At 38.2% G+C, this 25,901-nt stretch overlaps 1 protein-coding gene across 13 annotated transcripts in view; it reads left to right on the top strand.

The window, feature by feature from the left end:
* Positions 1-25,901, top strand: part of nrxn1a (neurexin 1a) — a 1,388,176-nt gene that overhangs the window by 204,045 nt on the left and 1,158,230 nt on the right. For 11 of the 13 annotated variants that reach the window (XM_055639808.1, XM_055639806.1, XM_055639815.1 and 8 more), the window contains one exon: positions 13,280-13,309. The exons of the other annotated variants lie outside the window; for them this stretch is intronic. In XM_055639808.1, coding sequence (XP_055495783.1) covers positions 13,280-13,309 — 30 coding nt within the window. The remainder of the gene's footprint in view (positions 1-13,279; positions 13,310-25,901) is intronic. 13 annotated transcript variants of the gene reach the window in all.

Below are 25,901 nucleotides of genomic sequence, written 5' to 3'. Positions count from 1 at the left end.
TTATCTATACCAGTTTATCACCTCCAAATTTTCTTTCAAACTGTCAAGACATGTTTTGAACATGTATTATTGTGATGACTTATAACCACGAAGCTAATAACTCCAGTCATTAAATAATGATGATCAGTGGTGTTTCAATTTTCGATTTCCTGATTTTTACTCTTGCCTTGTATCCAGAGACGTGGAAGGTGCCGCTATTTTGGGATCAGTAGAGAGGAGGAAAGATAAAAGTATTTTAAGGCAGAAGATATAAAGGAAATGTGCATGATGATTGTTGCAGCCATCAATAGGTTTTTGATATGTGTTTAACAAAGACACTGTAAAACCTTGGGTATTGTCTACCCTTAGACAAACCCCACGGTAAGGACTGCTTTAGAGCACAAATAGATGGTATAATTGTGCGGCACAGGTTAAGTTCTTTGTTAAAAGATACAAAATCAGATTTTTGTGATTGGAGACCTCAATGTTTTTTGAATTCTGCTGAGATTGTTTCAATTTATGGAGAACAAGACAGGTTTACTTCAATGTTTAAGCTCCTGTGTTTCACTCTTTTTCAATTGATCGGTGTTTGATGCTTGGTTTTGTGGTTGCTTTATTTAATTAGTTACCCTAGTTAACAATCGTTGAACGTGTTAGATCAGGGTTGTGATTTTCAATCTTGCACACATTGCTTTATATTTTAAATGAGATTGCTTGAGCAGTTTGCAGCATGGCAGCAACATTATTGTATCATGTTTAAGGTTGCATGAGACAGTGCAGATGCAGGAATCTGGAGCAAAAAAACAAAAAGGTGGAGGAACCTGGGGATCAGGCAGTATCTAGTGGAGGGAAATAGATAGTTGACTGTCCATCTCCCTCCTCATTTGCTGTTTGACCCACCAAGTTCCTACATTATGCTGTTTCTTTGCACATGTATGTCGTTGCAAGTTTTGAGTTGCAGTACTCTCTGCACCTTAAATTTGTCCACCCACATATGACTTTTGTCTGTTCAAGATTTGATTACAAGAAGCATGTTTCATAACCACATAGGACATCACCTGGGCAGAGAAACATTAGCTCTGCAAGTAGTTGTTGGTATAATCATGAATACCTTGCAAATGAAGCATCATTACAAAAAACATTATAGAATATTTCTGATTGGTCATCAAATAGCATTTCCTATAATTTCCTTCTCTATTCATGAGTGTAAAACCTGGTGATTTTGTCTATTGCCATAAACAATGAAATCTCTAATATGCCTGATAGCATAATTTTTTCATCATTACAATTCATCTGTAGAAATTGCTCTAAAATGGAATTATAAATTATTGTACAAATTGTTTTATGTTGGGTTCTCTTTTTATAATTTTCCCTTTTAATACCATCTATCATACTTGATCATACTGATTGTTCTATTCTCTCACCCCTCGCTCACAAACCCTCACCCTCCCTCAAACAACCCCTTTTTTAGAGAGAACAGCGCGGACCCGTTGGGTCCCCCTCCCCCAACGCAATATTCCACCACTCATCCATACATGAGACGATCCAGACCCGGCAACACTCCCCGAACTGCGCAGGCACGGCTGACAGGTCCCCGTTGTGACGCCGGAGATCCCCATTGTGACGCGAGTCAAAATGGCGGTCTCAAAATGTCGGCGGGACCGGCAAACCTCCCCCAACAGCGTAGACGTGGCTGACGGGGCCGGCAAGTGGGAGCACAGCGGGCCCGGGGAGTATAAGGATGCACTTTTTGAAAGAACATAAGGAGGAATTTCTTTGCTCAGAACATAGTGAATTTGTGGAATTCATTGCCAGAGATGGCTGAGGAGGCTGTCGTTGGGTATTAAGTGCAGATTGATAGATTCTTGATTAGTAAGGATATGGGGAGAAGGCGGGAGAATGGGGTTGAGAGGGAATGATAGATCAGCCATGATTGAATGGCAGAGTAGACAATGGGCTGAACTGCCTAATTCTGCTCCTATGACGCATGAACAGAACTCAGCGAACTCTTCAGCCAACCAACCCCTCGACCCTCACGCACCCTTAAATATAATTTCCTATAAATTTGTGTTTCCTCTACTTGGTTTCCTCTAATATGCCCATTGCCATGGTATTTTCATAATTACAATTCATCTGTAGAAATTGGTCTAAATTAGAACAAATTGTAGATGGGTGTACAAATAGTTTTATTTTGGATTCATATTTAGTCCATTGCCTTTTGCTACCATCGGTCATGTTTGATCAGGCTACTTGTTAAAAACTCTTATTTTCTCACCCTCACTCGAATAAAGTGTGACTAATTTTAACAATTCATGTGAAACAAAATGCACAGCTTTGGAAATACTGGTGAATGAGCTAAAGTTTTAATGTAATATCGAGTGATGAATAAAATACAGGCATTTCTTTATATAAACATACATCACCATAAAGGCCACTCGGTATATGAGGAATGAATGCTTTTCTTAAAAGCCTTGGGAAGCACGGTGGCGCAGCGACAGAGTTGCTGCCTTACAGCGCTTGCAGCGCCGAAGACCCGGGTTCGATCCCGACTATGGCTGCTGTCTGTACGGAGTTTATACGTTCTCGCCGTGACCGCGTGTGTTTTCTCCGAGATCTTCGGTTTCCTCCCACACCCCAAAGACGTGCAGGTTTGTAGATTAATTGCCTTGGGTTTGTATAATTATGTGTAAATTGTCCCTGGTGTGTAGGTTTGTGTTAATGTGTGGGGATTGTTGGTCAGTTGTGTTAATGTGCGCTGTATTTTGAAACTAAACTGAAATTGGGGTAGGGTGGAAGGAAAAGATAAATAAGAATTCTCTGTTGATCTATGAATCATTGGTACTGGTTGAAATTTCTGGCATGATTGAAGTTTAAATCAACCTTTGAAGGACTAAGATGATGATGAAAGAAGGGAAGAAAAGCAGAACGTGAACAGTTTTTGTTCCTTGGTGTTGAGAGAATAGTGCTGCATGACAAATAAGTGACCTATTTAACTTAAAGATTTGATTACTTTTTTGCAATTCAGTAATATTGACTTGATCTTTACCCATTTAAATGTAATGAAGCATATATAATTGAACATGGAAAATGTAAACAACTTTGGGCTACCTGTAGACTCCCATTACAACTGAATCTCATGAAGATCTCATTGGCATTTAACCTGTGTAATCAGCTTTTGGATTATGCATCAGATTAGATCTGGCACACAATCCACTGATTTCAATGTGATTGTAAAACTACAGAGCAGGAAGGTATGGATGCTAGAGTTTGAACAATAAATATTATTAATCTTGGTGAATCTGCAAGGAAATAGAAGTGGTTCACAAAGCAGATAGCTACTTGTGGAAAGGCGTTGGCGAATATACAATGTAATGAACACTAGATGAGGAAAACAAATGATACACTGGAATTCTGACAAAGAAAGAGTAGACGCTTGAGCTGAACATGAAAATTAATTGACATCCTGAAGAAGCAGGCATTTCATTATTTCTTAATGCTGGCACATTAAGACTGGAGGAGATATTTGATTTTCGAGACAACATGTAATAAAATCTTGATTAAATGGAGTTGCGTATATGTTATCTTTTTGCAACTGTAGAATATGCCAAGAAATAACATTAACTTCAAATCACTCAGAAAATTTGTTGTCTTACATTGGTTCTCATTAACAGGCATATAACCTTTAAAGTTAATTAAACAGCTTGCCTCATAAAGAACAATTAAATTGGCCTTTCTAAATGTCATTTAGTACAGTTTTTATTTAAGTATTGGAGTTGAACTTGTAAAAGTTACACCACATCATGCTGAATCGCACAAGACACTTTAGCACTGAATAGTTAATATGAAGAAACTGACTTGTTTTTATTGAAATATTTTGATTGAAAGGTTACATATAAAAATCTTGTGGGAATATTTTGAGTCAACTACAATCAAAGTCAGCTTGTTTAAATTTGAAGGCAATATCCCATTTCAGTAAGACATATTTTTAAAAGAAAGCTAATGCAGGGAAACTATTTCAAGGAGAATAATAATTTCTCAAGATTATTGCATATTGCGTTGTGAACATGTCTGCAAGTGGTAACTTTTTTTGGGTTGCTTTGGGTACATTTGTCAAACGTTCTAACTCATGGTCAGAAATTTGCAAAAAGATAGGGAAAAAAATGGGGAAAAAAGTGCCTTTTTATACAATCTTGTGGTGATGCTCTTCTATATTGTGCAATGAAAGGAAAGGTAAGTTGTATTAACACAATGGTTTTTGTCTTAGACATTCTCTTAGTCATCAGTTCTTTTAGTTATGAGGTAGTTGGAGAGTCAATGGTGGGAATCAAAGATTCTTCAGGTCGTGCTTGATCAATGGGTGGGAAGGTATTTGTGATTTGTTCACGTATACTGCAGTTTGCGAGTGGCTTCCACGTACATGTTCCTTTTATTGAGACTTGATATTCCCAGCACCTTCCCAAATTCCTCACTTTGATTAAAAACCAGGAGTCCTATGAGTTAGTAAGGGTGTTAAAATTTTCCAGAGAGATTTTGAAAATGTTATTGAAGCATTTTCTTTGTCCTGCTGAACATCCTTTCCTGTACTGAAGCGCTTGTTTTCAGAATCTGGTTAGGTACAGAATAATGAAGCCAATTGAGTTGGATGTGATCAGATACTTGTTGCCGGAGAGGGTGCTGACAATGGATGCAGTGAACTGATTTTAGAAAATGTGTAAGGATTATGTTGGTGGTAATACTCCAGTGCTTGGTAATGCCTGCTATGAGATTGCCCGTCATTCCAAAGCAAACGAGCAGAATTGGGATCACTAACATGCAGTGTATCTTAAGCTTGGTGTTCTGAGACCTTAGTCTTGAAACACCAGCAGCGAACAAGCTTTTCTGTACTACAAAATATCTGCTAAGGCACAATTTATTCATATGTAGACTTCACCAATTTGATTTGATTTTTCATAGAAGCTGATTTTAAATATGTTTAGAGACAAAATAATGAAATGTCTGGTGCAAGTGGAAAGAACATTTTCATTCTTTGAAGATTTGAGTTATTGCCAATATCTGAAAGTTTTTGGAGATTGGATATTTGTGAACCAATCGGAGTAGTATAGCATCATTAACTCCACCTTACTGTACACTTTATATTAACACCCATTTCCTACATTACGTAGTTATATTAGTGGTAGCAATGAACTAACAACCTACTGTACCACTCTTTTATACCTTATGATTAAAGATGATTTAAACTCCAGACCTGTGTTTGTTAAGTTGTTTACATTTTGTTGAACTATTCTGTACCAAACTAAACAAATACCACTCAAAAGTAACAACAGAGAGTGCTAGATGTACTCAAGTGCTAGAAGTCTGTCAAGGCCTCCCTGTTGCTGACTTTTTTAACTCCTCTTCCCATTCCCATACTGATCTTTCTGGCCTGGGCCTCCTCCATTGTCAGAGTCGGGCCACAAACAAACTAGAGGAACGGCACCTTATATTCCAATTGGGTAGGTTGCAACCCAATGCTATGAACATTTGAGTCTCCAATTTTAGGTAACTACACCCGCCCACCACCACCTGGACTTGCACTGATTTCTCTCCTCCCCCTCCCACTTGCAGTCCTTCCTCTAACCTCACAATTTGCAAATCTTGCATCCTTTTGTTTCACATCTTGTGTCTTTTCATCTCTGGCTTTTGTCCAACCATCTGCCTATCAAAACCCCTCTCACCTGTTTCCACTTATTACCTGCCAGGCCAGTCCTGCCCCTCCCCTCTTCCAGCTTTTTCACCCTTCCCACAAGGGTCCCAACATGAAACGTCACCTATCCATATTCTCGAGAGATGCTGCCTTGAGTCACTGAGTTACTCTAGCACTTTGTTTTTTTTTTGTAAATCAGTCCCTGTAGTTCTTTGTCTCCAGAAGGAAACAGATCAGGCTGCATCACTGAAGAACATAATGGAATCCCTGTTTTAGGCTGATATCCCTACGTTAGAACTCTTATTTTTACTTCACAAATGCTGCCTGATGTGCCAATTATTTCTGGTGTTTTCTGTTTTTACAACTGAAAGTTTGTTGTTACAGAATGACTATTGCATAACACTGTACAGTAATTAAAAGTGAACACCAAATTTAAACCGGTCAACAATTCATATTCCCACAGTGTGACATTTTACATTATCTAAGTTATCTAGTTTTAACAATCTGAAGAAGGTCATTCTAATTTAAAGCTAACTATTGAAAAGAATGGTGCCATTCATAGGTAGCTTTGCTGCATTTCTCAAAGTTGAACATTTGTAAATAAAATGTTACTGAGGATGACGTTGTTTCACTGCTAAAACATAATTGTGTTAGACCATAAACTTGGAAGATTAAATATATTTTTGACTAAAGAATATGTCTCCATCATTTGTTACTTGAATTGGATATCCATGATTATTTAATTAAATCAACATGGTGCATTATACAAGTGCATAACTACTTTTACAATGCAGTGCATCAAAATAAATATCATTTTTTGCATTTCTATTTTGATTCCTTGCTTTCATAACTGGCTGACCCCTTCAGATATCATATTGTTTGTTAATGAACATTGTAGCAGCTGTAAAACTTAGGAACATTTGGTCTTTGTGCATTATTAAGTGGAATTGGAAATCAGATTCCAGCTTTATACTCAACAGAGAAAGTATTATAATGGATAAGTGGAAAAATCATTGCCCCAATTTTGTAAATGTATTGATCACATTGAAAGCAGAATTTGCCTATGTAACATTATACTTTCATATCAGTTAATCAAATTGATCTACCGTACCTCCTGTTATCTACATTGGAACTGATTTTTAGTGACATTAATAGTCCAGTTCTGAAATTATTACTGATTTCATTTTGACAAATTAATGTGGATGTTCATATAAGCTCAAGATAATGTTGCATTAAATAATATAGATATTGGTGATCTCAATTATGTTACAGGTTTAACTCTGCTTTCTTACATTGCTTTATAATGTGAGATCCTAATAATAAAATCGATAAAATTATCAAAAGTTAATTATTGGAAGTACAAGATGCTTCTACTTTTAATGCCATGACAAATCTTGTATTATGTAACTATTATATTGCAAACCACTGAGTAGAGGTAATGACTTGTTGCATCAAGCATTATTTTTTTAATCAACCTGATCCACTTAGAAATTGGAATTTTCATTTTCGCTAGAACATGTTATGTGGGATTATGGAACACAGGTAATGGCACTGCTCAGCTTTTTAATAGCAAAGTGAAGATTCCATGTTGCTCTTCATTATGATGTCTATCGTTGTATTGGCATTTATCTAAGCGACATCCAAGGTCACATTTGTCCACAAATATAAGTACAAAATTTAGGACCGCCTTTGGATATACATGGGATGAAGTCCAATATTTATGAGGGTAAATATTGGCAGTTTTCAGTTGAACTATTGGCAAGCACAACAATTTATTAACTAATAACATCATTCATAAACATACATTTGAAGGAATGTTCATCATAGTAGTCAAAACTAATGTTAAATCAGCACTCTTCTGCCACAAATGTTGCTTCAACATTTAAAGATTAAAAAAAGGAAATGCTTTTTTAGTTGTATGCAATGTAATCGGTACATTATACAAGGTTTGTCGTGGCATTAAAAGTAAAATCATTTTATGCAATGCGAGGCTTTTGTTAAAGGTCACGCTGGTTGAAATTCATCCCATTTTAGAGCACTACTGAGCTAATTCGAAAACAAATCGAAAACAGACAATTTTCTAACTGTCACAAAGCATTACTTACAAAATAGTCAAAACGTGCTTAGAAATATTAGCAGTTCTGCAGCATGGTGATGCCATAATGCTATTTGCATGCAGATGTGGAAGACTTGAACTTGGTTACAGATGAGCCTGTCAGTATGTTCAGCTGCTACATTCTCGGTGGTAGGTTGTGGGCTTGCAGATTACTCCCAGAGCTTGTACTGAGCAGATTTACATGGATACGTTTTTCGATTTGACATGGCACAGGACTTCTACAGCTAGTAATCTTTTTCATTGATGTGAATACTTTTTTACTTGATTTTATAGCTTCTTCTTGATGTCAGAGATTTGTTGGAATTCACAAACTGAGGACATGGTTTTGCTCCCAGTTACAGGTTTTCGAACCAATGTCACGGTAGGGCTTTTCCTGGTGGATGGAAGTGACTACATTATATTGTGCAAGATCCATGCATTGCATGAGTCTCGCTTCTCAGGTCTTGGCTGCTGCTGCACCACAGATTTGACCTTGCAGATCCAAACAAGCAAAGTTTGGCCAATTATGTTCCTGCACAATGACTGCAGGCAGCTGGCCTCAATTGGAAATGTGTATCCAATCACCAGCATTTGAGATCATTCTGTGTTTCTCAATGCTCTCAAGTCTAGAGTTGACTTTGGCTTTAGCCACATCACCAATGGCAAGCTTCCCATTTCTCATTAATTTATGTATGTTCGCCAGACCCATTGGGTAAATTGATGAGAACAGTAAGAACACATTTCTATTTAGAGTAATATCGTTTTTTTTAATGTATTTCCTATTTTTTTTATTTAATTGTGTTTTTTAATAGTTTGCAGGTGTTTTTTTTTAATGTTCGAAAGTCAGTGATGTTCAGAGTCATTCAATTTCTGTGACACAAGTAACACCTGATACAAGGACCTCATGGCTTTTAAAACCACCAGACTGGGCAGCTAGTTATACAGGGAAACGCCTTGCACTGCCCTCAATCACACTGTTGCATTGGGTGACAGAGCAATATGCGGGAGCCAGACTTCCAATGGAAGACTGAACAAGAGCATGTGTAGTTTGAGAACTGACTGTCATAGGAATTATGCTATGATTTAGGTTTAAATGCAACCATGTGTAATTTGAAGGTAGACAAAAATTCTGGAGAAACTCAATGGGTGAGGCAGCATCTGTGGAGCGAAGGAATAGCTGACGTTTCGGGTCGAGTCCCTCCTTCAGACTAGAGTTCACTGCAGTCTTACAGTTTAGAAAATCTTTCAACTCTTTCCACACGATACAATATCCTTGAATATGTGAAGCTTCAACAACATTGAAGCTTCTTGTGAGTTATTCAAGAGAAAGCATGATGCTTGTTTGGCTCCAGTCCCAGTACTTTAAACTAGCACCCCTCCATTACAGGCACACTGTAGCTGCTGTATTTACCTTTTGTAAAATGTTCTGTAATTCTCTTCATAAAATATTATTATAGTACTAACCAAGTCTGCAACCATCTTTAATAAAGAAGGACAACAAGGGCAGTTGTTACATTTGTACTGTATCACATTATCAGTCATACACTCAACAAACCTGGAAATACTTCACCATTTTCTCAATTTGACTGTGTCTTTAATCCTGAGTCTCATTACCCAACCCCACTATGCAATGGCTTTGTCTTAAGGACTACAACAGGTCAGAAGAATGGCTCCAGGCCATTATAGGATGGGCAATAAATCCATTAAAGCAATACAGAAGCTGAAAATGTTAAGTAAAAACAGAAAATGCTGAAGAGCTTCAGCAACAGGCAGCATCTATTGAACGAGAAACGGCTAACATTTACGGTTGTAGACAAAAATGCTGGAGGAACTCGAACCTGGGCCTGTAAGCGCTGTAAGGCAATAACTTTACCGCTGTGCCACCGTAGGTGATAAATGTCAGCTATTAAAGTAGAAGCTGCCTGGGTTACTAAATATTTTCCACATTTGCTGTTTTTATTTCAGTTGGGCACACATGCTGACCTTGCCAATGAAAGTCACATGACCTATAAATAATAATCAACTTGGTAGAAAGTAGTTAAGAACCTTTTTCAAGTCCTAATTGTTTCAGCAGATGTACTCCAGTTAGTGCTGCAACATTTTTGGTTGAACAACCTTAGCATTATCACTGGTAAACCAGTACATTTAAAGTAGGCATATATTTTATATTTTGCTGCGTAATGGCAGAGACCTAAAGGTAGGCCCTGAGAATATATATGTTTTAATAGTTAATACATGTGTTTGGCATTGTGGATTGAAATCAGCAACAGGTAGATGGGTAGACAAAAACGTTGGAGGAACTCAGCGGGTGAGGCAGCCTCTATGGAGAGAAGGAATAGGCGACGTTTCAGGTCGAGACCCTTCTTCACACTGATGTCGGGGGGGGGGGGGAATGAAAGGAAGAGGCAGAGACAGTAAGCTTGTGAGAGAGCTGGGAATCCTGCACCTGGACCTGCACCTCGTCTACTGCATCCGCTATTCCAGGTGTCAACATGGCTACATCGGCGAGACCAAGTGCAGGCTCGGCGATCGTTTCGCCCAACACCTCCGCTCAGTTCGCAATAACCATCCTGATATCCCGGTGGCTCAGCACTTCAACTCCCCCTCCCATTCCGAATCCAACCTTTCTCTCCTGGGCCTCCTCCATTGCCAGAGTGAGGCCCAGCGCATATTGGAGGAACAGGACCTCATATTGCGAATGGGTAGTTTACACCACAGCCGTTTGAACATTGACTTCTCTAATTTCAGATAGTCCTTGCTTTCTCCCTCCTTCCCCTCTCCTTTCCCAGCTGTTCACCAAGCCTACTGTCTCTGCCTCTTCCTTTCTTTTTCCCGCCGTTCCCCACACCCCCCCCCTAACATCAGTCTGTAGAAGGGTCTCAACCTGAAACTTTTTTTGCCCCAGTTAATGATGAAGTGGTGTAATTTGCTCAGTACAATATGTTTACTGCTGGTCTGCTTCTCACAAACCGAATTCCCAGCATGAATCTGAAGCAAAAATTAGATTTCTTGTTACTTAATCCAATTCTATTTCAAGTCCATTGGTACATTAACCTGATGGCTTAAGCAGTGGCGAGTATGTATGTCCAGATTTGTGGTGGCCCTTCATTTTGGCAAATTTAAGATTGCTGCTGCTGCTGCTACAATGCATATTAAAATCTGGGTACAACACAAAAATGTCTCCTTTCCTTGTTACTGTGGACAGTAGCCATGTCATAGTTAAGTGTTATAATAAAACTGGGTAGACCAATAGACTGGGTGTTCCAGTTTGCTAAAGTATAGGCTGTTTTGGCTCATTTCAACGTAAACTTTATCCATCATGGTGACATGGTTTAGGCTTTGGTCCAGAGGTTTGAGACCAGATTCAACTTAATGAAGAAGGAATGACCTCCATCGGGACTGCTTTTCTGTACAGATTTTCAATGTGTTTCTTTGAAGAATCACACCCACTGACCCACCATTGTTAATTTTCATACGCCCCATCCTCCAAGTTTTCCCTTTGATATTCTTTTCCCCAATCCTTTCACTTAACCACTCCTTTCCCCTCGCCATTGTCCAATTGACTTGCTCCTCAAGCTCCCCAGTGCTAGCAGCTTGTGGTTGTCGATCCTTTTGCGTGTGCTTGAGAGTAAGTACGTTAAACATTTTCTAGTGTGCACCATGATTTGGATTGTTTCGGCATTAGAATTCCACTGCAAGGCATTGTTCAAGAAAGGCATCGCTCTGAGCCAGACCATTCCTTGCTGTTTTAACATTTGTTCAACAGTTGTTTTAACATATATTTTCAGATGCTGTGTTTTTTTTACAGCTCTGTGTATTGGTTGAAGAGAAAAATATTCCAATGTTAACACATTATCCAATTGGCATTTATGTTATAATATATGGACATTCATCAATAGCACCATCCATTCATTGAATGGATGTGCCCCTTTAATATAATCAGAACAAGTTTAAACAAAAAAACAGTAATGTAAGGATAGCAGTTGTATTTTCCCATTAAAAAGGCAACTCCTGATGGAAACACTGAGGGAAATAAAAGCCACTTTGAAAAAGGAATAATATATAGGACACCCTGGAGTTAATTATATCTGTCAGTGATATGTAAAGTGATGGACATGGCAGCAATTTTAATCATGTCTGCCTCTGTATTCTTAGGAAAGTAAAAATCTCAAGGGTTATACTCACAAGCTGGTGAGAATGACTTGTACCTTTTTAAGTAATTCTCCCACTAAGCATTTGACAGCAAGAACACAAGTGAAGATAGAGCAGTGTCACAGGCATGTCCTTCAAGCTGAGATAGAGCTGTGTAGGAGTGTCAAACTTGTCTGGTTTGCCATCATTGACCATGTCCAGTTAGTCTCAGTTTAGCTATTGCATTAAGGCTTCCCCTGATAACCAAACCCATTAGTCTACTAAAAGGGCAAATGCTTCTAGGCAACAATTACATTTTCCTCCACTATGCTTTTAAGGAGGGATTCATGGAATTGAAAGTTCTAAACGCTCATCGGATTGTTTTATTGATCCACATAAGTATAAAGTATATTAAACATGTACAGATGGCATTATTGGCATTTTGTTTTTGTTCCTTAAAAATCTAATGGTTCAATTTCAGGTTGTGAATTTTAACTTTCATTGCTGGATGGTAACTCTCATCTGTGGGGGGAATGTTCCCATTTTAGTTGCTAAATTCTTCAATGGGAAGTAAAATAGTTGATGTGTACATTGACTAGGCAATCTGCTATAACAGTTTTCATTCCTCGGATGAAAAATTCACGATCTATCCCAAGTTCTTCTTTAAAAAGACAATGATGTAGAAAATATGATAAAGCATTCCAAATTAATTCTCATTATTCTACCAATGTGTGCATGAATTCTAATATTTTGGAAGATCGGTTAAAAAGATTTAATGGTTTAAATACCAAATATGCAAACCACATTTCTTAAATTCTTAAATCAAACTTGACATTTATAGCTTGGCAATAATGCAATTTTTTAAAATTTTCCTCACGACAACGCAACATTTTGTAGAAAGTTAAAGATAAGTTTGAATAACTGTTTAAAAGTTAATTACTGCAAGCAGAATCTTTACACTGTGTTTCTACTTTTGTTTGAAACATAAATCCTTATTAAAACTTCCCTGAAAATAAACCTTTCTGGAAGCAGTCAACAATAAAATAAAAAAATGTCACACTAGCACAATAAGCAGGCAGAAGAGTGGTTCTGTCACCAGATTTTCCTTGGATGAAAATGATTTTCTTTTTAAGGAGCCTTAATTCTGTTCAATGCAAATATGTATATTTAAAACATCTCAAATTTGTCCAATGCTATCTGGGTCATATCTTCATTCTTCTGATCTTGTCCCAAAGCATTGCAACCTGTGGTTGAAAAATGCTTTTTTATTTCCCTGTAATGAAGACATCTAAACAAAAGCAGATGTCTGTCACAAAACATTTTTGTCATTGTGACGATACCTTCCCACATGCCCTTGTTCTTTTCTGACTGTGCTCTTATTTCCCTTCAAGGTCTGGCACACCTGATGATGGGCGACCAAGGTATGGGTTCCATTCCTTTTTTCCACTGTGCTTCCTTCTTCTTCCCCTTTAGTAGTTGTCTTATTCTCCATCTAGAAATAATTGAGAAAAGCTTAGTTTGGCTGTGTGAAGAAAATTCTGTCTTTCTTTACTTTTGTTCTTTTTGCACTTGAGTCCAGCTTTTTTTCTTTGCCTTTGTCTTTGTGCAAATTAGGCTGAAATGATAATAATTAATGTGAAAATGTCAGTGCTAAATAATTAAAGCACTGTTAAAGTTATATTGACTGTCTAACTGGTTTGGAGTGCTTGAAGTCATGATGTTCAGAGTTGTGCTTGCTCATGTATCTGGTGGTATTGTCACTAATTAGTGCCTGCTCTCAGCTTGAGGTGTGATGAATTGTCACACTTTGTTGCAATATGTGCAGCAGTGTGCTTAGACCATAAATAACTATGCATGGCTGATTGAAAGTACGTTGTACGCACCCACCCAGGCTGCTGGAATGCTGGAGGAATGGTTTTAAAAGCAAGTCGATCACGACCTCATTCCTCATTACATTCAATGTTTTATTTTTGAGTCATCACCAAACCTACCATCATTACATGGAATTAATATTTCCATTTCAACATAATGTTACTTCTATATGTTTACATGTGGTATACTTTCTTGCTATGATTGGTTGCCTTAACATATATCATGAAACTTATAAATTGTTTCTCTTTTTATTCAAATATGCTTACTTCATGGAACCATTCCATCAATTCCATAGGTAAAATTAAAGGTACTAAATGTCTTTTTTTTTTGGCATAATTAAAAGTATATACACGTAAATGCCACCAATGCAAATGGGGAATGGTAGTATATTTATTTATTATCTGAAGTTTAATACTGAGCAAATGATGTGTGGTTGTGATATTGTAATGCATTGTGACTTCAGGTAAGGTTATCGCTGATATTTGTTCCTCAATATTCAAAGTGACAATGATATTCCTAGCTGCTTGTTGAATACAATGTCTTAGAAAACTAACAAACAATTCTACACTCTTGATGGGAACTTGAAATGTTTATTTTTTGTATTTTAATTTTTGAAGATTTTGTCAAGGCCAAACCAACATCTTGTAACACCCCTTTTGAAACCGGATCAAAGTTATTTTAAATGTAGTGCTACACGTTAATTTGAACAACAACATTTTGATATTTAATGGATATTAAGTAATTGCATTGTGTTTTAAGAGTCAGGAGTGTTTAATTGTCAAATGTACCATCAATGGAACCATAAATACTACCAGCAATAAATAGACCTGTAAACACAATACACAGTCCATATATCATAAGTACAAATAAACACATGATTATTGGTTATTGAGTATTAAAGGATACAATTTGAGTACATTTGTTAAATGAAAGATCAGCTCGGGTGAAAGACAATTTTAAAATATCACAGGATCATAATTTTATGTGAACATGTGGGATAATATATATATTTTAAATAATGCAGTTTGTACTAATTACAGATGCAGAATGTTCTTGATACTCAGAAACCTTTAGTTGGAAAACAGCCATAAACATGCAGGAGAAGCAAAGTTCAACTGATCCCCATTGTTGTAGCCCTGGAAGGTCTATATTCTGTGCCACTCACTGTCTTTAGGAGAACAATATCTTGGCCATATATTTCTACTGGAATTGGTCGTATGGATATGAGCATAATATAAGCTTTAGTTTGAAATTAAAACTGTGCACTGCCCTTGTCAAGGTTCTCCTTGAACATTGGATTCTTTGATTATGCATTTGTGAATTATTTAAACCTTACAGCAAAAAATATTCAAAACCCCTTAAGCAGTGGGGACTGCCTACAGGGGGAATCATAACACAGATTTAAAGAAGGGGAGAGCTATTGAGGTATTGGTATGAAGTTTGTATGATGTTTTAATGTAAGGTCTCAGTGGTATGCTTTTAGGAATAGAATTGCAGGCAGAATCAGGCAAGGGAAGAAGGCAGAAAGGGAAGAAGCACATGTCATTTTAATTTCTCCAGGTGAGCAACAGTATGACTTCAGATGATGCCCAGGACCATGGTCAAAGAGACAAGAGTCAAGAGTGTTTTATTGGTATATGCCCTGAAACAGAGCAATGACATTCTTACTTGCAGCAGCACATATGTGAACATAGTACTCTGTAAACAATATAATAAACTGGAAAAATAGCTCAATGTGTGTATACATACATACATACATACACATAAAAACAAAAACAATTATAGTGCAAAAAGATAAAACCAATGCCCCGTCTATGTTGTTCAGAGCTTATTTGTTTTATCGTGTTTAATAGCATGATGGAAGTAGGGAAGAAGCTTTTCCTGACCATCGATGTTTCTGTTTTCGGGCTTCTATAGTTTTTTCCCCAATGGCAGGAGTGAAATGAGTGTGTGGCCAGGATGGTGTGGGTCTCTGATAATGCTGGCTGCCTTTATGAGGCAGCGACCCGTATAAATCCCTTTGATGGTGGGGAGGTGACTACCCGTGATCGACTGGGCAGTGTTTACCACTTTTTGCAGTCTTTATCACTCCTGGGCATTGAAGTCCAGGGGGGGTGACTCATAAAGTTATTGGAACAGGTAGTTAAAATTGGTTGGGATGATGGTGGATCTTTGGGAAGGAACTGTCATTAAGAGCCTGTGCACCATTCCAGTTTATTCAAGATGAAGCAAGTGAAATGGATCAATCCAAGATGATCCTCAGAAATCGGGAGTGACATTGATGGGAGTAACGTGAAATGAAGGACTGGACGTGGTTGGAATTATTGTTTGGTGCTGCTCTGAGCTTTTTTGAATGCCATTCTCAAAAACCACTGTGCCTAAGCCATTCTATATTTTTCTAAATCAGCAGGTGACTCGATCCAAGGTGGCAGTGTAGTTGTTCTGATCATACAATCATGGGACAGCTCATCATGATTTACAAACAACTTTGCAAGGAATATTCAAAACTGTCATGCATACAGATATCGTGAATATTTTTGGGATATGTGGAATAACTGAAATTAATGAAATTGTATAATACCAAAAGCACAGCATGACATTTAATAGATTGATATCATTCTTCACAGCAGTTTGATTTATTTTGAGAAATATCAGTAATAAACATATGTATAAGATAAACTAGCATCTCAATCCTTTCATGCATTTATCTTTGTAAAGAGAAAGAACAACAAGAAATAGTGCAAATCATGCTTTGTTTGGTACAGAGATCTTGTTTAGTAAGGTGTTGGGATCTGTTGGACTAATTTTATGTTAGACTAGTGAAGCATTTCCTAAAACAGATCAATTTTTACACTTTCTGTTTTTAAGTGTCAGATCGGGTATCATGGTGACTCCATGGGTTAAACAAACTCTGCTTTCAGAATCCAGAAAAGGCTATTTATTTTCTTCCTTTTGTATAATTTCCCTAAGTCATGAATTTAATCTCTATTTTTTACAATGAGGCGTTGGGAATATGAGTGAGGTATTGCAGTTGATGGACAATTGAACTCTATTTGACACACTGAGAAATATATTCAAATTGAAACTTCATTGTGTGGAAAATTAAAGCTTGGGGAACTCATAGATTTTGTTTCAGAGAATGCAGAATGTTCTGTCATTTGGCTACATGTTTCACAATATCCTAATGCACTTTTAGTTTGTAATGCAGGAATTATAGCAGGATGCACACAGTGTTCTTGCTCAGCAATATGATAAATACCAAAACATCTATTTTGGTCATGTAAAATAAGTAATAAATATTAGCCAAGGGACTGTGGAATAATGCCTTAGGAATTTTTATGTTCACCAGAGAGAACAGGTAGGTCCTCAGTTTAAGTCGCATCTGAAAAACAAGACTGCTAACTGTGCAACACTCCCTTAGGACTGCCAGTGGAGTGTCATGATTAATATCTGTGCTAAAATATCTGAATTTCTGATTCAAAGTCAGGAATACACCCAACAGTGCCACAGCTGAGACTACGTTTTCCATTTTCCAGTTTTCTCTACATTATGGATGTATTGAGTTTATTTGTTTTGTGTTTCTGCAATGCAGTTTTTCTGTGTTTTCAGTTTCAATTGCAGTAGGTATTAACTGGGCAAAATTATGCGAGGGATGGGCTAAAGGTAGCAATAGATGATGTGAAACAATTTAAGCATTTAGTATGCAATATTAGATTTAAACTCCGACTAATTAGTTGGCCTTCATTGACATATGACGTATGAGTTATATTGTTTTATTCTATGCATATCCCATTCTCTTGTTTAATTAACTAAAGGAGTGTCAAACTAATCAATATAATTCAATGAGGATCAATACCCATCATTTGTTCGTGTTACTAGTCACATAAGAGCTGAATATTCGCAGCATTTGAAGTAACTCACTTGGGAATTTTAATACAGTGGTACCAAAGTCGTTGTCAATTTTGTTTTAATTTACTGGTTTTGTCAAGTCCATGATGTCTTTCTCTCTGATTTAGAAGTAAATTATATTTTAACTGAAATATTTGAGATCATTGGCGTTTCTTGGAAATATGTACTATCGTGTTAAGGGCTCCACAAACTTTAAGAATTTTCTTTTTTTTTTCTTAAAGTTTGTAGCACCTGAGGTTGAATTTGAATTTTGGACTAAAGATAGGCACAAAGTGCTGGAGTAATTTTGCATCTCTGTAGAACATGGATAGGTGACATTTCAGGTCAGGATCCTTCGTCAGACTGATTTCAATATTTCTGTCTGATTGAATCAGAACTGAAGGATACAACATACGAATAATGACGACTTTAATGACAGCACAGAGCTCAGGAATAGTAGCATCTGTGAAAGAACAAGAGTAAAAACGGTTTAAGGTGGGGAAGCAGAAACAAATGACTACATGAAAAGTGCAAAGATTGACAGCAGTCCAAGGGTTAAAATCAGGAAAGAATGAACAGAAAAGGAAAACCAGGAAAAATTGAATAGGTTGAATTGACTTGCTGGTGATTTTTCAGATATAATTTATTGTCATGCAGCGTATTTGTTATATTCTACATATGACACCAGGAGCTAGTCTCTTGTCAGGCTTTTCCATTGGAGAGGCATATGACGGCATATTCCCTTTCCCATTGGAGAGGCATATGACTGTTCTGGAATCAAATGGGCCAACCACTGCCTAAGTGCACGTTTGATCCAAATGAATGTGCATTTTCAGAGCGTAAAAAAAGCAAAGAAAAATTGGTTTTGGTTTATAGCAAGTAGCCTTGTATGCCTCCTGGAAAAGTTTAAAATTCATATCCCCCTCTCTCTCCACCTCCCCCCACTGCTTTAATATAATTCTTCTGGAAGCTTCTACGATGGAATGAGGTTTCAGTCCGTTCATTTTCAGCTCAAAGATATTCTTAGAAGACCTTTAAAGCAAATAGGTCCCCACTAATTATATGTGAGATTAGGTTCTGCATATGTTTGGCAGTGATATTCCACCATTAAATTAACATGATTTGTGCCAGTTAAATAACTGTGAGTTAGATTTGGGAGCCAACAGACATTTTGAGACATGGTGGTTCTATCTACTGTGCAAGCCTTGATGGTATGGGAAGGTTTTTTGAGACATGAAGTCTTGAAGACACAGAATAATAGGGAATAACTGGATAACTGGAAGAGACCTGAGAGATGGAAGACTGGTAATTTTTGAAATAGTTCCATTTCAATGTTTTGAAATTATAGACGGGAAATTGAAGTATCAGGTGCTTAACTCCGTTTCAGTTTAGTTTATTGACACGTGTACCGAGGTATAGTGACAAGCTTTTGTTGCGTGCTAACCAGCCAGCTAAATTAGGCGAAAGACAATTCATGATTACAATTGTGCCAGTCACAGTGTGCATACATAATAAGGGAATGATGTTTAGTGCAAGATGAAGCCTGCAAAGCCTGATCAAAGATAGTCCAAGGGTCACCAATAAGGTAGATAGTAGTTCAGGACTGCTCTCTAGATGTAATATGATGGTTCAGTGGGAGAGGGAGTGGCCAGGGTGTGATATCCTTGATTCTACTGCTGGCCTTGCCGAGGCAGCGTGAGGTATAAATGGAGTAAATGGAAGGGAGGTTGGTTTGTGTGATGGTTTGGGCTGCACCCACAATTTTCTGCAATTTCATGCGGTAATAGATGCTGTTCCCAAACCAAGCTGTGATGTATCCTGATAAATTCCTTTCTACGGCATGTCTGTAGAAGTTGGTGAGAGTTGTTGGGGACATGGTGAACTTCCTAAGCCTTCTAAGGAATTAGGTGTTGGTGTGCTTTCTTGATTGTTGTTTAAATATGGATGGTCCAGGAATGACCTTGTTTTTATGCTGGTGGACTTGTATGTCAATCGCTAAATCGATTGAATCAATCATCTCAGCTGTCTGACTACAGGATGATATACACAGTGTAGTCATAAGGCACTTCAGTCCATCATATTCATGTTGATGAATGATTAACCATCTATATACTAGTGTTTAAGAGGGTGTAGGTTACACAGCTAAGGCACTTTGCAGCAGCATCTATGGAGCGTCCATCAGGCAACGTTTCGGGCCGAAATGTCTGAGAAGGGTTTGAATGAAACGTTGCCTATTTCCTTAACCATCTATACACCCGCTGAGTTTCTCCAGCTTTTTTACTAGTATTGGGTATTGGGTCTGTAGTCTTCTTTACCTTGGCAATTGAAATTCTTCTCAAATGTTATGAGAACACCTGTCTCCACAACCCCCTCCGGCAGCCCCTTCCACATCATTCACCATTGCTTCACTTCTTTATTGCACACACATTCTTGCAGCTGACTCAATCAAGTAAGGTTGCCTTCTCTGAGAATATTTAGTAGGTGCAGTTGTAGCAACCCTAAGAACAGTAGCTTGTCCTCTGCAGGAAGTCAATAATACTGTTTTATATGTGGAGTAAGATGTGCAACTACTGCAAAGTAGGCATCTGTGATGCTTTCAATGAAGGATGAACTCTCGCCCTGTGGTGATGTACGACCTTGTTCCTTTGCACATTCCACGCTTCCGACTGTTGTGATAAATGAACAATAGCTCAGCCACAAATTTTACAAAAGCGCTAATGCTTTTTTCATTACTTCACTGAAATAGGCCGAATGTTCTGTCGTCTTATTTTTGGCTTGTATTTAGGTGAACCCACAAATCATTGTGTTTAATGCAGGCCAACTTATTACTAAAACAAATAATGGTAATTTATAATTCCCCACACACAATACATGTATTTCGTGTATTGATAATTTGTTTATATAGCATAATCAAATATTATTCAGGATACAAAAGGAAGATATGAATTTGTTAAATTATTATTTAGCTGTAGTGTATTTGTAAAATAATATAAATTGAAAACTGAAGAATTCAAGCGGATGAATGGAGAAAGATAGGCATGGAAGTGGTGGAGGCTATAATGGGAGAATCTGCAGTGATAGAAATCAACACGTATCAATCCGTTGACCTGATATTTACTTTCTTATCAAAAGTAAGGAATAAAAAATGTACAACAGGTAGCTAATCCACCATTGCTGGAGTCCATTTTTATGGCCAAAGGAAGGATGGAAGTTGAAGTCAAGTTTATTGTCATGCACAAGTACGGTGAGGCACCTGCATGATGGAAATCTTCCTTGCAGCATTATTGCCGCCATGTAGACTTGGACAAATACACAAAACCATGCATTATACATGCACTGTACATGCATTCTGCTAAACAGTAAAATATAGAAAAAAATATCACAAAGAAAAACACATTATTGCAAAACACAAAAAAATACCAAGTCCAAGTTAATTCAAGAGTTTTCCACCGCTAAGGTAGAATTAGGATTGTGTGGGTTGGTTAAGGAACCAGATAGCTGTAGGAAAGGTTTCAGGTTTCTGCAACTCCTGCCTGATAGTAGCAGCAAGAAGAAGGCATGGTCTGTGTGCTGGGGATCTTTGATGATAAATGCCAGCTTCTTGAGGCAGCTTCTTATGTAAATACTTTGGATGGATGGAAGGGTTGTTTGTGTGATGGGCCAGACTGAGTTCACCACTTAGCGACCTCTTGCGTTCATGCATGTTGGAATAGTCATACCACACTACGATGCAACATGTCAGGATGATGTGTTTTGTACATCTGCAGCAGTTTTTTAATCAAAGTATTCGGGAATTAGGACAAACCTCTTGAAACTTCTAGGAAAGTAGAGGTGCTGGGACACCTTCTTACTAATGACATCAATGTGCTGGTCCCAGAGAAGGTTTAGTTTTTAGTTTAGAGATACAGCATGGAAATAGGCCCTTCTGCCCACTGAGTCCGTGCCGACCAGCGATCCCTACCGGTTAACAGTATCCTCCACACACCAGGAACAATTTACACATACACCAAACTAATCAACCTGCATACTCGTACGTCTTTGGAGTGTGGAAGGAAACTGAAGATCTTGGAGAAAACCCACGTAGTCATGAGGAGAACGTGCAAACTCCGTACAGACGGCACAAGCAGTCGAGATTAAACCCAAGTCTCTGGCGCTGTAAAGCCCCTGTCCCACTTAGGAAACCTGAACGGAAACCTCTGGTGACCTTGCGCCCCACCCAAGGTTTCCGTGAGGTTCCCGGATGTTTTGGTCAGTCTCCCTAATGGTGGAAAGTGGTTTCCGCGTAGTCGAGGCTTCTTCTATGTTCCTGTGATTTTTGTTTTTTAAACCGGCCTTGACTAAAAATAGGTTGCCGTTTAGTTGAAGCCAGTGGAGTGGGGAGGCTATTTACTTACAGGCAGTCGAAGGCAATCTCTTTTGATGACCAGCCATTTTGATTGGCTCACTGGAGTTTTCAGCAAAGATCTTGTAGGATCTTTATTTTTCAGGACCTAGAAGATCCGCCGGAAGGTAAAATGCTCGCTAACTTTATTAAACTTCTTAAAACTGTCTCCACTCCTTCTACCCCCCTTCTCTCCCCTTCTCTCCCCCCTTCTCTCCCCCCTTCCCTCCCTTCTCTCCCCCTTCTCTCTCCCTCTCCCCCTTCTCTCTCCCCTTCTCCATTCTCTCCCTCCCTCCCGCGCTCTCTAAAGGTCTTACCGTGCTCTGTGGCAGTCGTTTACCTTCTTCATCGCGCAGACAGCGCTCCTCCGCTGTCCCTGGCCCTCACCTTCACGATGTGTTTGTGTGTGTGTGTGTGTGTGTGCGGTCGGCAGCAAAGATCCTGTAGGATCTTTGGTCAGTAAATGCAGCTCGCGCTTCGGTCGAGATTTTCCAGGCAAGTGACCAAAACCTCTGGCGACTCATGGAAACCTTGGGTGGGGCACAAGGTCACCAGAGGTTTCTGTTCAGGTTTCCTAAGTGGGACAGGGGCATGAGGGCGCAATTCTACTGTTGCACCACTGTGCCACCCTTGTCGGATACAAGAAATGTAGATAGCAAAATATATCAATAGAGGCATCATGAAGGAAGCAGGTAGCGATGCAGCAACTGATTTTACATGGCACTTACATTGTCTTCCACCTGGATCAATAATATGGTTGCATCAACATTGAATTTCTCTTAATATACAAGTCAATGCCCGATATTTGTGAGCTCCAGTGCAGATCCATGTTCCTAATGACATTGAAGCATGTGTGAAAGAGATGATACATGGCTACACTTTGTCAGGTTTACGACTACCTGACTTGTGTACAGCCCGTACATGTGAACGAGTGTTTGGGATGTTGACAGGATAGATTTGCCAGCTGCTGTGGGGCTATTGGCGTGAGTTGGCTGAAATGTTGCCACATTCTGGTTAGCACATTGATATACCTTTTGTGAATCCTATCAAGAAATATGTTGTTTGGGCCAGCAGCTGTATCTTTTTAAAAAACTGTCCATAGCACTTCGAATCTCAACAAAATAAGGACACAAAATGTCTGGAATAACTTGGGGTGGGGTTAGGCAGTATCAATGGACAACATGGAGAGGCAGTGTTCTGGGTTGGGACTTCAGTGATTGTAGTAGAGGGAAGAAAGCTGTAAGAGGTGGAAGCGAGACAAATCTTGGCAATTGATAGGATACAGGTGAGAGGTGGGTTTTCCAGCACTTTGTGTCGTTTTGTAAACTGGCATCTGCAGTTTCTAATGTCTGTATTAAAAACGCCATCAGCAGTAAAATCTTTTAAAATAATATAATTCTTAGCCTGTGAAAGTCTCAGGCTAAATTTTGTTATCAAGAATCACAATGGAGATTTAAAATACTTTTCCAGACTATTCCTACGGGACATCTCGCCTCTGCAGAACTCTTCTACTGACTCAGCTCAACGCCACATTTCCAACTTGCAAACTGTTCAGGTTACAAACTGTTCTTTGGAATAGAACCCTGCCATAACTGGGAAGAACTTGTACTTAACTATGTCTATTTTCTGAGCATCTGTGACTTGGAGAATGCTTAATTACCTTGAAGTTGTTGGCAAAAATATTTTGTGACATGCTACAATTTCTTTTCCTTCTGAATTTTGTTTTGTAAGCTTGCAATTGACTTTAGTAAAGAATGTTGCATGAAGTTGCACCATCTGATAGGCAGAACATTGATGGACTTTTTAAAAAACTTTTTATATTGTTTTACAAATTGTTTACCGGCGACATTTCTTGTTCTTAATTATCTCTACCTGAGACGCACATTACAGTCTGAAAATAATTTGAAGGTCAGCTATCTCTTGATAGTAGCATGAAATGGAATGATCTTCAGAACTTCAAAGAAACATATTCAGATATTTTATCTTCACGATATTTTGATGCACAATTAATAATAGACAAGTGCTGCCGACATCAAAAAAAGGCCTGTGTACAAGGCATGGTTCCTTTCTTATTTAGAATAGTGCATGCATCAGTCAAACAGACAGCATTCTTGAATTGTGTCAAGTTCATGAGTATTGTCAGCGCTACACTCATCTTGGCAAGTAGAGAGTATTTCATCATATTTAAGATTAGTGGAATGGTTTGGGATGTCAGGACATTAGTCACTCAACCACAAAATAGCCAGTCTCTGACTTGTTCTGGACACAGTATTTATGTGGCTGGTCCAGTTGAGTTTCCTTACAGTATGTTGATCATGGGGAACCTGATTGTAATGCCATTAAATTAAATCATCAATGAGAAAGAGTCTGGGATTCACATAATGGCCTAACTTGCTTCTTCGAAGCAACTAAACTGGGTTGGTAGCAAATCATCCTTGATTTTGATGGACTTCTAAGAAGAAGGGTAATTGTTTGGCAATTTATGTGGCATGAACATAACTTAACATGATAAACCATAATTCTTAAAACCAATCATTTCTGTGAATATCCATATTAAAGACATGACGTGAATTGCTCAGCTATGCCCATGTTAACAGTTGCTTAGGAAATAAATAACATAAAATATTATTTCTAGGTGTAAAGGTGATATATAAGGCTGGTGTTTTGGTACCTGAAAATAAGGACATTTTAAATTTGATAGATTATTGTTAAATCTCCTATTTTGTTTTTCCTATTATTTATCTTGCAATGTACATAACTAACATAAATGGAACAAGATTTCCTTCCAGTGAGCAATAATTCAGGGATGGTGCCTGTTCCTGTGAATTCATAACTAACGTCTTCCTGGAGCCCCATTTATTATACATCTAGGGTAGGTTCAGAGCGATAATGTCCCAGAACAGATGAAAGTGAATGCTAAAATAGAGAGGAATTCTGTACAGATGCAGTCTTTAAAAGGGTACCCATATGTGTCCAAGAGCAATTAATGGCATACGTATCAAAGCACAAAAAGCTGTGAGTGTCAGGTAAGGGGAGGGCTATGTTTAGCAGGACCAAAGGCTCTGGGGTTTTCTGCATCAAACTTGAAGATATTACTGGGAGTCATCAGCAGGAAGTGATTGAAGTTGCCATTGGAACACCAATATTCCCAGAGCTGCCATGCTGATATTTCAAAGACATTTAGAGATAGAAAAATAATTGGCATATCCTTTACCATTTACACAACTTCCACTGACTTCCTCACCTGTTTCTCCATTTCCCTCTCAGTAATCACACGCCTGGATGTTTACACAGGAATAAAATGGTGTCAAAACAAATCAAATGGAACTTTTAGAAAATGTGTTAGAATATCTTGTATCGTGACATACTCCAGGCATACGTCTCCATGCATAACATCGTGGGAGAGATTTGTTCAAAGGACGAAAAACAATCCTCTCCCCCTCAAAAGTTTTCTCAAAATGCAGACAGGAAAAGGTGGCTGCCAACTGCAGCTAACACTATAGTAGATTGGGAAATGCAGGTTATCATTGAAGACAAACAAGGTTTGTAACAAGTGAAAAAAAAAAGCTCCATAAAGGCTAGGAATTGCTTGTCATATTTAGTGGCAGGTTTATGTAATTATTAAAAGAATAACAACGACATTCTGTGACGTATTATTTCAAGGTGAATGTTGGTGTGATATTAGCCTAAAGAAGGTCTCCAAACATTTCTTTGTAATCCATTTCAATCCTCTTCTTGGTAACTGTCTGAAATCAAACCAGAATATACTGATGGGATTTCAAGTCTCATTTTGACATTTATGCTTCCTTTTTCCATTTGTGTGATATTACCAGGTTGTGCACCTCCAACAATTCACTTGCAGATGAAACCTT

Source organism: Leucoraja erinacea, chromosome 8 (genome assembly GCF_028641065.1).
Source record: "Leucoraja erinacea ecotype New England chromosome 8, Leri_hhj_1, whole genome shotgun sequence".
NCBI lineage: Eukaryota > Metazoa > Chordata > Chondrichthyes > Rajiformes > Rajidae > Leucoraja > Leucoraja erinaceus.
The sequence above is the reverse complement of the archived record's forward strand: the minus strand, read 5'-3'. Positions and strand labels throughout refer to the sequence as shown.